This window comes from Aptenodytes patagonicus, chromosome 2, assembly GCF_965638725.1.
Source record: "Aptenodytes patagonicus chromosome 2, bAptPat1.pri.cur, whole genome shotgun sequence".
NCBI classification, from domain to species: Eukaryota; Metazoa; Chordata; class Aves; order Sphenisciformes; family Spheniscidae; genus Aptenodytes; species Aptenodytes patagonicus.
This window is the reverse complement of record NC_134950.1, coordinates 49,125,400-49,139,487: the sequence shown is the minus strand read 5'-3', so window position 1 is coordinate 49,139,487 and position 14,088 is coordinate 49,125,400. Positions and strand designations below refer to the sequence as shown.

Here is a 14,088-nt window from a genome sequence, read left to right as displayed (position 1 = left end):
AGAAAATAATGCCAACAGGCTATCCCCACCACAATCTGAACATTTACCTAACTCAAAGCATTCTTGTGCAAACAACTTGCACAAGAACGCTGGTTTGGTTTAGATCTACAATAACACAGGAAATATTGTACAAATTTACCTAACACTTTGTTTCTGAAGTGTATAAATCTTAACTTTACCTTCTATCACAGCAAGCGGAAATCTGGAGTTATCTGAGTAGCGATTTAAACAGAACTGTGTTGGTTGAAAGTTTGAAGGTATTATTCCTTTATTTATGACAGAAACGACCTGCTCTTCAAGTTCCTTCCACTGTTGTGATGATTCCAAGTCATACTCCTGATCCAGACTTACATGCGTAGCTGCCTGCTTTTCACCTAGTATGAGTAAGGCAATCTTAGAAGATGAGAACAGTAGCATGCAACAGTTGCAACAGAGGGCTGCACTAGCAATTTGGTAAGTATTGTTAAAATATTTTAATTTCTCAGTCACTGTCATTTTTATGTTACAATTGATATAAGTCAGTGAATTGCAGGACAGTGAAATACACACATGGAAGACAATACTGAGGATAATTTGAGTGTACTTCTATTTACAAATTGTGGAATTCCAAAATTTTAGCATGCTACATGGTATACTCAGCTTACAGATTATTTTTACTTTATGACTGACTACAGCCCCACAGTACAGCCCTGGTTTATATAAGAATTTCCACTCAGCTTACTTTACATTCAGGAATCACAGTGTTTCAAACATTTCATCCAAGAGAAAGTTAACTGTAAAGCTAATTTCTAGCATTGGCACTAGCGTCTAGCATTTGCTAAAGCATTAATAATCTCTTTCATGAAGTTTGTTACAGACTTGCACTGAAGCTTTCCAGCTATGAAAAATAGTGGAAGTCAGCACATCTGCATAAGCGGATTTCATATTTACACAGGAAATCTGAAAACATCTAGCGCTTAGACACTAAGCTTAAGCTTTTCTTTTGAAATATTATTTAAGCAGTTACCTTGTCTCATTAGTATTACATAATGATAGGGTTTTTTTTAAAATGATACCAACTCTTGCATATATTTTGGTTCCATAAATAAGGAACTTCAATCTGTTTACATAAAATTTTCTAACCTTCTGCTGGTCTTCGATCATGCCCAAAGAAAACACGGGTTGCTGAGCTGTTAATATATGGTAAAGGAAGCTGTGGTAAGGGACCATCAGGTGATAGCTGGGTTACATTCTGGAGCAAAGGAGGAAAACAGTGTCATGCCATTATGCAAATACATGACGTCTATGCTGTACATTACCAATGACTGAATGATAAGAAAGCCCAGTTATAAGCACTCAGTGTTTGAACAGGTAGTATTTTTAAGATGGAATGAATCATTTTAATTAACTGTTTTGATAGTTTCTTCTACTTTGACAGTCTGAAGTAGTATTTTTTTCTTCAATAAGAGTTTAAAGTTCTGAAGTCTTTATGGAAAAAGGAGAATAATTATTTTAATCCAGCACTCTAATCAGTATTGTGGCGGCATGGCTGTTACAAGCTTTATTTGATGCAAAGCTTGACTCTCCAACTCAGAATTTGATAAACTATGTTCACTACACGACCACCGTTACACAAGACTCTCACCACAGCTGAGCTGTGGACTCAAACACCAGTCTCGAGTACGGTCTACCATAACTTAGCAAACACCACAGAAATTCTGTTTACAAGCTTTAAGAGACAGTAAGTAACTACATGGCTGGCTGCAAGTTGTGTGGTGATATTAGCACTAAACACGCCATAATGTACATGGTATACTACAATCCAGAATCACTCACGAACTTATAGCCAACTCGATGAGCCACTTGATCTATCAAAACCCATATTAAAGAATAAAATTCACTACAACATCGATGGGGATTACTTTATAGTACTAGAAAAGGTGATAGAGCTACCTAGTCTTTATTAAACATTTATTATCAAAAGCCTCAAAAATCATTATAAATTGATCAAAACAAAACAGATCTACTTCCTCTAAAAGAAACTGAACTATCACAAGCTGCAATTCAGCCATGATCCTCAAAAGGAAGAGTTCATTTTACTGTAATAAAAACACATATGAAGAGTCACACTAATACCCATCAGTGGAAGTACACTTAATACACACATGCAATGCAGCGTATTTGTTTTTTTGAAGCCTAACGTAAAAAATGAACACATCAACTAGATAAAAACACAACTCTAACAAAGCAGGTATGACAGAAAATCATTTAATGACTTAATAGAAAACTACTGGTAATAAAATTACTGATTACTCAAGGAATGAAGACAATGAAAAGTCATCTACCTTATAAACATAAAGATATTCTCTTAAAAAAGCTCCTTGCTGAGATGGAGGTTGTTTACTATCGTTGATCAAAATATGCCTGAAGGCAGACACAGCATTGTCAAGCTGATGAAGCGTAAAGGACTGGCGACCAATAGTGAAGTTAATATGGTCTTCTGCAAGAGACCAGCCTTTCCCTTTGTAAACCTGCATGGCTTGACAGTAGCAACGTAAGGCATGTTTTTTCTGCAAGAAAAAAACCAAACAAGTTAATTTCTCAAATAATCCCATTAACCACTCGTTGTAATTGTAATATTAGGAAGATTGAACAGTAAGTCAGAAAAGTTACTGAAGTTTTTACCACCCCCCCACTATGCTAATGGTAATGTTTGCAGAACTATACCTCATAGCATCTGGTCAACATTAATCTAAGCACAGAAGTGCTGGTTCCTACAGTACAGAGCCTAGCCTGCAGATTAAGTTCATGTTTTCAGAGACTAGTGTAACAGTAAGTTTAAAAAGCAAACAACAAGAGAAGTTTACTTTTAAAATAGCGTTCTGTGTTGCTTTAAGACTGACTGCTAAGGTCTGCAGAGCTCTACTGCCAAGCCTCAGGACATAAGCTAGATGTAACACATTACATTTCGCTTCTGTAACTGAACTTTCAGTGTGGCACTTCCAGTCAATTGTTGTTCAGTAGACACACTTGGGACAAAATCCATGCCAAGCAAACCAACAAAACACAGGCCTACAGTACATACAAGACAAAATTACCAATCGCATCAGCTATTGGGAGATAGATGCTCTGCTCCCAATCAGCTCCACAGTTCCTTTCCTGTACATACATCAGGACCTGGGCATTCAATCCCAAGTCTAGGTATTGAACATCTGCATAGGCATTCACTGAACAGGCAAGTCTCAGCTTCTAAAAAAAGGGAACAGCATTCCCTTATTTACAGCAGTAATAGGAAAAATCTAAGATATGTTCAAATTGGTATGGTGATGATAGCAGAGTACAAGCAGTAAATCCTTAACATCAGCAGATATTACTGACACTTTAAAATATGGTATCACAGTATGCAGCTGAGCAGCCTGGCTGACGTCTCTTCAGTAGCATTTAATATTTTGGTACCTCTAAGGATATGGGAAAAAAAGTAACCTACATTTACTCTAACACTGAAAAAGCATTCCTTGGAAACCAGAACCCCTACAAGAACTAGACACAAACGACAAGAGAGCTGTTACATGAAGACAAAGTCAAAGCTTTACAAAATGCATGCGCTTTTGCGGGCAGAGGAGTGAGATATAAGAGAATACATAAAAAACCTCTGATCAATAGCTCCCTGTCAGTATTGCATTGTCATCACAATAGACAGGCAAACTACTGCATGAAGAAAACCAAGGGGCAGGGGAGAATATTCCTACTACTCTTCACATCTGTGATTTTAAATACAGAAGCCAAGAATACAGCAATACTTTCTTTGGTCCTTACAGGTTGATAAAAATGAAATTGGGTGGGGTGAAAGAACATCCCCCCCAAGACCACAGGGCTTTGTTTCAAACAGAATTCTGATGTCTGGGTTCTCCCTTATTATTGATTTGCAATACAAATTTATTTCTATCACAGGTTTGCAGCTTATCGGTAAACTGAAATTGACTGTATTCAAGGACAGCCCCATAACTGAACTCCAGTGGCTAACCTCAGCAGGAATCAAGCACAAGCTATCTTTAGAGAGTTTATCCCACAACTGAGGCAGAAATAAAGCACACAAGTTATGTCCAACAAACTTTGAGTTTATTTACCACAGTTAGAGCTGCCTGCACAAGAATGCGAATGGAAGTAAAAACAATCTGATTTGTATTGGTTTAATTGCTACTTAAGTCTAAGCAGCCATAAAGAGATGCTTTAGTTTGTCTTGTAGTAACTGTTCACACACCTGCACCTCCATACTAAAAAGCATGTGGTTAAGGCACCACGAAAAAGAGATATCTAGATTTTGCTATTATTCTAATAAATTAAGAGTTTAACAAATCCCTAACTCCTGCAACTCACTATTATCTCAAGAGTAAAAATACTCCTTTACCCAAACAAAAAGCCTTGTATTTCACCATGTATAAAATTGAGACACAGAAGTGAAAACACACATCACTTAAGTTTCAAGTCAGTGATCTTCAGCATTACTTCAAACACAGAAGCAAAAGGCTAAGCTGATCAATGCAGAAGTCATTTTCAGAAGATCACAGAGCTGAATACTTCTGACTAACATAAAAGTGTCAGAAGCCAAGCATCTTTTCCCAGACTAATGTTCTTCATGAGTAAGTATCAAATACCAGGCATATTTTCCATGTGGAAAGGTAGTACTTACCTGGCCTGCTTTACTAAACCTATGGCCAGCCAGTATCATATGAAATGCAAACTTTCTAACCATGGGACTTTTCATGTTTATAAAGCAATGGGCTGCCTGCTCCAACAGAAGTGCACTGCGAAGATCTGAATCCTATTTAAAAGTAAAAAGGAGAATTAGCCTCGAAGTTGAATACAAACATAAAGGTAAGTGGCCTTGTTTTAATGCTAACAGGGACAATTAGCTGTAACAGTGCTGTGAAGTTGAAGACTTTTATATACAAACATTATATGTATATGTGTGCAAGAAAATAAGACTAGAAGTATTTTTCACTTTGTTATATGTAGTGTTCAATACCAAACATGCTGGTATTTTTTTCCAGTGGAGAGATTTGTATATCAACCTGTTTCAGTATGAGTGACAAAAATATTTTCCGCTTTTTCAGTTACTCACACTACTGTTTCTAACACTTACCATTACCTCTGAAGCACTCTGCTACCTTTTCCCCCTCCCTCCCCCTGCAGATATTAAGGCTAGAAACAAAAAAAAAAAAAAATAAGAGCTTTAACAGGATGAAGGAAAAATAGAGGGAGCAATGGAACTTAGTGAATTTGTATCACAAGAACCAGGATGATTTCTTAATAATGTACAATTTCTTATTATTACCCCCATCTCTTCTCATGTCAAGACACAGCTATATTACTTTAACCAATCAGAACAGAATCTACTTGATTTTACCACAATTGAGCTCCATGCTATTAGTGATGTCCAAGTATGTGTCTGGACTACAAATATACTCTGAGACACCTATATAGCATCCTATGAAGATTTTCATTGCAGCTGCCAAAAGGCACCACAAGCATACTACATATAATTTTAAGTTGTAAAATACTTGTGCAGACCCAACAGTATTTAAATTCCTTGCTTAAATAACTTACGCTGCTCATGGTAGCAAGCTTAAGTTGAAAGGACAAGAATGAAGCTACAAAGACACCTGAGAGAGAAACTTACAGGACTAAGCAAATTTATTCCATGCTTAATCTGTCCCAGGAAAAGTCTCAGAAGCATCACATTTAGTGCAGCTGGCTACAAAGCCAGAACTAACTGCCAGTTAGACTTTCCTCCGAGCTACATCGAAGATGCTATACTATTACTGGTATTACATTTGTTTCACTCCTTTACAAGCAAGACACTTTCTAGGCTGTTAGAAGCTAATTCCATGCTTAATTTCCACTAATTAATATTACAGAAGTGTTCAGACTAGCTTTCACTTACACAGTAAGGTTCTAATGATTCAGAACAGCTGAGCTACAGTAATGCCTTAGTTACTTAAACTACAGAGAACTTCTGATTATATGTGGGATAGTATCCATTATGGCTCTGGCAAGCCATGCTAATACTTTTAACCCATGAGTTCTTAAACTGGAAGTATGCCATACAAGAGCTAAGCGGATGTCAAAGAAAATTAGTTATGAAGCCAAAGATAACAAATGCATATTTAGCACATTTAAAGAACTCAAGCAAGTCACTTGACTAGAGATAGAGTAACAGTACTAGTTTTCTCACTTGCAGCGTAAACAGTTTTCTTCACCTCATGCTTTATACAGGCTCATTTGCTACCTTTAGCTAGAAAAATCATAGGACAAGAATTAGAATGTAACCTAGAAGTGCTTAGGTAAGTAAACAAACAGGGGGAGGGCAAGAGTGGAAAAAGCTACCAAGTGTTTTACCTCACTGGTTAAACGAATCAGAAGAGCAGCTGCCTCTGAATACTTGCTTTGACTTTTTAAGATTTCAGCACTAAGCAGCACACAGCGTTCAGCCAGAACCATGTTCCTAAAGCAAAAACATAAATGTATTAATAAATATTTATCAAAATAGACCACGGAAAACTTTTCACCTCAAATCTGACAAATTTTCTCCATATTGCATCAGACTGATGTTCTGTTTATCCTTCTTAAAGTAAAATATACAAAAGTTCATCCCCTACAAAACAACCACATACAGATTGACATGTTAAGTGTCCTACCCTACTATAACAGCAGCTTTTCGAAAGTCAAAGCTAGAGAGCATTTTTGAGGACAGTATTGTGTTTATATTAAAAATACCAACTAAAGTGATCCAACCAACTAAATGATTTGATAAACAAGAAGCCTAACAGCCAGAAACAAGTTGTGCTGGGTTGACCTTGGTGAGTACCAGGTGCCCACCAAGCTGCTCTATCAAACCCCCTCCTCAGCAAGCCAGAGGGAGAAAATTAGATTAAGAAGCTCATGTGCTGAGATAAGGACAGGGAGATCACTCACCAATTACAGTCACAGGCAAAAGAGACTTAGTTTGGGGAAGATTAAATTAATTTATTGCCAATTAACAACAGAAGAGGATAGCAATAAATAAAAACAAAACTAAAACACCTTCCCCCAACTCCTCCTCCTTCCCAGGCTCAACTTCACTCCCAACTCTGCTACCTCCTCCTCCCCCCAGGCAGGGCAGGGGGACAGTGAAAAGAAGTTGCAGTTGGTTCATAACATTTCATCTCTGCTGCTCCTTCCTCCTCACACTCTTCCCCTGCTCCAGCATGGGGTCCCTCCCACAAATACAGTTCTTCAAGAATTGCTCCAGCATGGGTCCTTTCCATGGGGTACAGTCCTTCAGGAACAGGCTGTTCTTCCAGCGTGGGTTCTCCACAGGCCACAGCTCCTGCCAGGAACCTATTCTGGCATAGGCTCTCCACAGGCTGCAGCTTCCTTCAGGGCACATCCACCTGCTCTGGCATTGGGTCCTCCACGGGCTGCAGTGTGGATCCCTGCTCCACTGTGGTCCTCCATGGGCTGCAGGGGGACAACCTGTTTCACCATGGTCTTCTCCTTGGGCTGCAGGGAAGCACCTCCTCCCCCTCCTTCCTCACTGACCTTCGTGTCTGCAGGGCTGTTTCTCTCATTTTCTCCTCTCACAGCTGCTGTGCAACTATTTTTACCCTTTCTTAAGTACGTTATCACAGAGCCACCACCAGCATTGCTGATAGGCTCAGTTTTGGGCAGCAGCAGGTCCATTTTGGAGCTGGGTGAAGACTGGCTCTATCTGACACGGGGGCGGCTCCTGCTGTCTTCTCACAGAAGCCATCCCTGCAGCCACCCCGCTACCAATATCTTACCAGGTAAATCCAATATACAAGTTTAATAAGCACTCTGTTAAGAATGCCATACATCCCCTTCCATGTTATTCTAGATAAACTAACATATCTTACTCTTTAAAAAGGTTACCATCATCCTGTGATCTTTTAGTCATCTGGCAGTATCACTGAGCAGGGGAAGAAAGTTAAGCCACTAGGTCTTTCAACTTTCACTGGATCAGTATGAAAGTAAACAACATACTTGCAGATATCTCGATAGGTCTGAATTGCTGTTTCCATATAATGAGCAGGATATGGTCTAGGAGCTCCAGGCTGAAGAAAAGCTGATACTGCTGCCATTTCCTACAAGAGAAATTCAGTACTGTCACTGTAGTTTTCTCAACAAACTGTAAGCCTCAAAAGGCCGAGGAACATGTTTCAACAGCTACTAGTTCAAGATCTTCATCTAATCAGTTACTGGCACGTAAAAGCGTACCCAACACGCTAACTGATAAAAGGTTTAATACAATAGCCTATTTATGGCTCTGCTTGTAATTAACCAGACAGCAGCAAGATAGTTATACACACTCACAGAAGTGTTTTCAGTTGATGGTACCCCCAACAGTACACAGAAGTATTGATTCAATACAGCTTTACAAGTCCAAGAGAATTTCCTATGGCAGGAACAATCTTTCTGATAAAGTAGCACTACCATCTATTTTAAGATGAGGACTGTTTTCTGAGTTTTGCTTAAATGAAGTTACATTCCCAGCTTCCCATGATACTCTAGTAAACACGCACTCTGAGATTTTACTTCTTTCCTTATGGGGTGAAAGATAGTATAGCAAAGTTTTTCTGCAGTAAGTAAAGACTAAGACTTGTAGGTTTCAAAACTCGTAATTAAGACCTCTACAAACCATTCATTAAGAAATTAAGGTAACTTTTCAGATTATCCAAATGCAGAGCAACTGTCTGTACTGCAAAAATACACATTTATGTAAAGGTTTTACATCAAGATGAGACAGTGTACGAGAATGCTTCCATAGCTCTACAAAGTAAAGTTTCAAATTTTATCAAGTTAACCAGACTAAAGTCTATAAAACACAGCTTCTAAAAATTGTTAGAACAAACTTATTTTTCCCAGTGTTCCCATTTATCATGTTGAAAATTATTTTAGTCACATCACCTTCAATCTCAAGAGAAATTAATGAATGAGTATGTGTTTACAGTGAAGTTCAGCAGTGACATACTCAAACTATATCCCCTCAAGAGTCTTAACAAAAAAAAGTACAATACCATATTTATAGTGACACAGTGTTGACTTCCTGGCAAATAAGCCTTTTGCCAAAGTCTAAAAGAGATACTATAAAGTTATTTCACACCTGTTTTTGAGTTATCAGACTATAAGTTCAAAGATCCATTTTGCTGGAGGTTGTATTCTAGGTATTCTCCTTTCCATATTTCACAGTTTAAGAATTAATTCTTCAGGTTTTTTTCACACCTTTATTCCCTTCATAAAACAGCAGCCAATAGATTTGAGAACACTTTAGGATTTGCTAAAGATATGCAGCAAATTTGGTAAGACCCTTATGAATTTGGAGGTGGAGGGAAGAGATTGCATTTTGTTACCTTCAGACAAATATTAGATTATTAGGAAAAGTTCACAGAATGTTTATGTTATGTGAAGTACCAACCAGTGCTCCAGCTGCATAAAGCATTGCCTGATCATTTAAGAAGTCTTTCTTTGCTGTATGGTAACAGCTATATGCAAGTTCATAGTGTTGCACCAAAAAGCACAAGTCTGCCATTTTCCGGATTTGAAGCTCTGGTGCTTCTGGTGGATACCTATAAATACAAATATTTAAATTCAAAGTCATAATTTTAATAACTAGAGCAAGACATGCTCTATAAAGTCGTCCCCTCTCATTGTAATTTCTATTCACAAAGTAGGAATAAAAACTGCATTGCTTCAGCCTTACCCAAAAAACAGCTAAGAAAAGTGAAGCTGCTTCCTTTCTGCCACATGTAACATGGTTTCACACCCTACTTCGCAATTAACAAGATCCACTGTTCCACACTCAAAGCAAGCATTCCTCTTAGCCAAGAAATACTGAAAAAATCTGCAGCTATCACCGAAACTGCTCAGTAAGATTAACTGTTAAAGCTAAACAGAGGTGCATGAGAAGGAAAAAAAGTAAGACTGACTATTCACCTAGCTGTAGTTATTTTTCCCCATTTCTCTTGAAAGGAAAAAATCCACTAAAAAACTAGGCCTTATGCCAAAACACTGGGCAAGTTCCTGTCCTCTGCAAGCATCAGTCTAACTTTGGGTTAGTCAAATACACTGCAGTGAAGAACAAATACATTTTCACAAACACTTGTTAGTCAAACTTTGTAGGAAGCAAACCATGCTTACAAGTTCAATACAGAAAGCTGATATTAACAACAAATTGATTATGAATCCAAAGACACACAACATACAAATTTAAAGCTGTATGTAAGTGTCAAGGACATTAACTTTGGCTAGGTAATGTCCAAGAACTATTTAGACTCCTGTGGTTAAGATAAGACAGTTGAAGAGAGTGCTTTTGGTGATTATACATGCTCATTCATAGAGGGAAATTACAAAGCATACAGAATGAATATTCTGGTAAAATTTAAAACCTGGTTTTAGTGTAAAATACAGGTACAAAAAGTATGAAATTCCCCTTAGAATCATAGAATCATTAAGGTTGGAAGAGACCTCTAAGATCATCGAGTCCAACCGTCAACCCAACACCACCACGCCCACTAAGCCATGTCCCTAAGCGCCTCATCTACACGTCTTTTAAATACCTCCAGGGATGGGGACTCAACCGCTTCCTGGGCAGCCTGGTCCAATGTTTAACCACTCTTTCAGTAAAGAAATTTCCTCATGTCCAATCTAAACCTCCCCTGGCGCAACTTGAGGCCTTAATGTAGCTCTCAAACGCACTTGCAAAAGCAATATACTTAACACTCAACTGCAGTAAATTACATAGTTACATAAACAAAAACACCTATACATGGGGTTTGGCTTAAATAAGAAGAGAAAAAGCTTGTACTAATTTAAAAAATCCCTTATGCCAGACTATAGCTTCTTTTTATTACTATGACTCTTAAAAATATATGTTCTTTGTAACTTCAAAAGCTTCACTGTAAATGTAGCAGGAAGATGACTCTAAACAGTTGCTTTTATCCCATTTTTCTTTAAGTTCTGCTACTCCTTTATTGTACACATTTAGGCATAGTACTTTTCATAATTTCTCCAATTAAAGTCTTTTACAATATTGCTGATTTAATTCACTTTGCAGAACACCATCAAATAAATACAGACTTTCCCTCCCCCCAAAAAAGAGGTACATTTTCAGTTTCGATCTAAAGGTAAGGACTGAAATTACTTACAGCAAACCAGAAGTATTCTTCAGTTCATTTATACTTTTCTCTGGAACCTTGCTGCCACTAAACCATTTCTTAGTAGCGGAAAACAGTGACCGACTCAGGCCTTTCCTGGATATTAACTGCAAAAAGACACTAAATTAGAGCACTACATTGCAAGAGATATACTAATGTAAGTTAAACTAATATAAAAACCCAAGCTTCATTAAGGCTTCCTAAATTCTGTTTTTTCCATAAAACAGAGAAAAATAAAAACAATAAAATAACCAAGAGCACACTCCTTTAGAATGAAACACTGACACTGAAGATAGAATAAATTTATGAATTGCAACTTCTATTTCAGACAGCTAAGGTTCACTATTGTTGCTGTAAACTGCAGACATCTAAACCTTAAGAACTGAAACATTTTATATAATCTGTTTGAAATCTAACAGAATATCTAGTTTCTGGTATTAGTCCAACCTAAAAGCTAGACTAAGTACATACTTCAAGAGAGAACATTCTCCCCATCATCACCCACATAAAGCATTACCACATTGCAAACATCGATTTCAAGTGTCAAGGGTACTAGTCATACCTGCAAGCAAGGTTACACAACTTTATTCTTTTAGATAATTTCCACTAACAAGGAAACTTCCACAGGGAATTACCGTTCCCAAGATCTAAGACAAACTATATCTCTTTTTAAAGATAATTCTAAAAGTTGTAACATCATGCTTTTCTTACCACAACTAGGAATGTCTTAGTACATTCCTAATGGTAAGGCTGTTTGCTAAACTTTTTGTAAGCACTTTTTTTGTTTCTTCATAAAACTTTCCAAGCGTAAACATGGTCAGTATATACAAACTCCCAAAAGTCAATACAGGGAGAGAGTGTTCCTTGCAGCATATGATACTTAGTATCAACCCCCCTCATACTTAAAACTATAACCTGAATGGACACTTCAATCAAAATACAGATTTCAGATGAACAGACTGATATTTGGGTCCAGGTCTAATGCTAGATACATTAGTACAATCAAATTACTGTAAGTCAATCCATCTCTCCAGCTATTTAAGACCTTATAAAAGTGAAACACTTACAAAAGAAAGGACCTTACTCTGATGGAAATAACTTTAATGCATGTCCTTGACTTAAAATGGGCATATTAACTATCACGCTTGCAAAAACTGCTGAGATACTCTTCTCTCAAACTAGGATTTTTTGGAACTGAATCAAAACAGAGTTGCATGATTTAGGGTTCCCATGCATTTCTCCCCCTGTCAAGAAGTAGCAAGTGAAGTATGCAGCTTTTTTGTAGACAATTATTGATGAAAATACATTTCTTAACTTTAGCTGTGTATTCTAAGGTTGAAACACAAAAAGTACATTTTGTTCCCCGTGCCAGAATCGTCCAGAGGCATAAAATATTAAGATTTTAGGAGCAAGGACAGATATCCCTGATAACAGTTCAGACAGGCTTTCACCAAGAAGTCACCTTGCACTGAAGCTCTGTTGATACAAATTGGTTTGTTTTTTTAAAAGACAAATTGAGCAAAAATGATAACTTCAGCTATTCCTCTTAAAATTTACTTACAGTTTTCAATAAGACCATTGAATCATTAGATGCAGAAGGAAGTAATAATTTCAAAACAGATTTTTGGATAACTGGATTTATACCCCAACTGTTTTTTCTTATTACGGCACAAAGTGTTTTTAAAAGTAAACTGACCTGATCATTAAGTTGCCGAATTGTCTTCTCTATATGTGGCAAAAGTCCCCTAAATGTGAATTCCTGTATGAACTGTCTAATTCGATCGTGATCTGTGAGTGTTAAACAAGCACCATGAGGTGTTCCAGAATTTGATTTCTTTGAGTCTTGCAATGATGCAGTAGCCTTCATGTAATCAGTGCTATCCAAACTGCCGCTGGGATGATCCAGTTGAAGGGGATGAGTCTTAAAGTTATTTGACAGGCCATCTATTGAAAGATTGAAACAAAACGCCCAGTAAGTATAAAGTTACTTAAACAATTTCGGGTTTAAATGTCATTTTTATTAACCTACTTTAAAGTTTTCCTTACTGAGAATTCTGTTAAGCAAAGCTATTCTACACTATAGATCAATGCTGAGCAGACAGCAGCAAAGCACTGCTCGAGTATTACATCACTCCTGAAATTCTTCAGAAAGCTCAGGGAATCTCAGGAACTACAAAATGGCTAAATATGTACAGGTTTGGTTCTCAACTACAGTGCAAAGAATCCCCAAGTATGTTGACTAGTATCAACAACATTGAAGGAAAACTATGAAAACATTAAAATCAAAGTCAAATATTCATGAAAAGTTGGAAACGCAGCAATTACTACAATGGCTCCATTGGATCCATTCACTCTTTTCTGTTTGTTTTAGGGTTAAAAAACCCAAACTCATTTTCCATGCCCTTCCAAGCAATCATGATGTAAAACAACCTCCTCCAAAGTCCTTAGTTCACTGAGAAGGGCTGCTGACCACTATTGCATCTAGCTATCCGAACTAGACCGAGACACTTTTGCTCTAAGAGTTCAATAGTTCTCTTATTTATTATTGCCTTTCTATGTAAGAAAATCAGCTTGCTTTATCTGGCCCTAGCTAGCACTGAGCAAAGCTGAGCTGTGAAAGCAAATCCTGAATGGATTTTACTCATGAAATATAAAGCTGGGTATGTAAAGTTCAAACAGCAGCTTGCAGACTACGTCCAGGCTGTAAGGCCCTAGAAAGCAGCTTTTTTAGGCAACTGCAGGCTCTCCTACATATGCTAGGTCTCCCCATGCCTTTCAAGTAAGGTCAGTCAGTGTGGGGTACCTCCACTTCTTCCCTATTTGATGATGCTTCTCATCTGAATCCTACACAGCTGCCTTAAAAAAATAAAAGGCCATGCATTAATTTGCACTCAAT

General features: G+C 37.5%; 1 protein-coding gene across 4 annotated transcripts in view; it reads right to left on the bottom strand.

The window, feature by feature from the left end:
- TRAPPC8 (trafficking protein particle complex subunit 8) overlaps window positions 1-14,088 on the bottom strand; it is a 57,763-nt gene that overhangs the window by 27,193 nt on the left and 16,482 nt on the right. For all 4 annotated transcript variants that reach the window (XM_076329787.1, XM_076329788.1, XM_076329789.1 and 1 more), the window contains 9 exons: window positions 12,889-13,136; window positions 11,184-11,299; window positions 9,455-9,605; window positions 8,023-8,123; window positions 6,379-6,484; window positions 4,670-4,801; window positions 2,325-2,549; window positions 1,123-1,231; window positions 180-374 (listed from right to left, as the gene is read on the bottom strand). In XM_076329787.1, coding sequence (XP_076185902.1) covers window positions 180-374; window positions 1,123-1,231; window positions 2,325-2,549; window positions 4,670-4,801; window positions 6,379-6,484; window positions 8,023-8,123; window positions 9,455-9,605; window positions 11,184-11,299; window positions 12,889-13,136 — 1,383 coding nt within the window. The remainder of the gene's footprint in view (window positions 1-179; window positions 375-1,122; window positions 1,232-2,324; window positions 2,550-4,669; window positions 4,802-6,378; window positions 6,485-8,022; window positions 8,124-9,454; window positions 9,606-11,183; window positions 11,300-12,888; window positions 13,137-14,088) is intronic.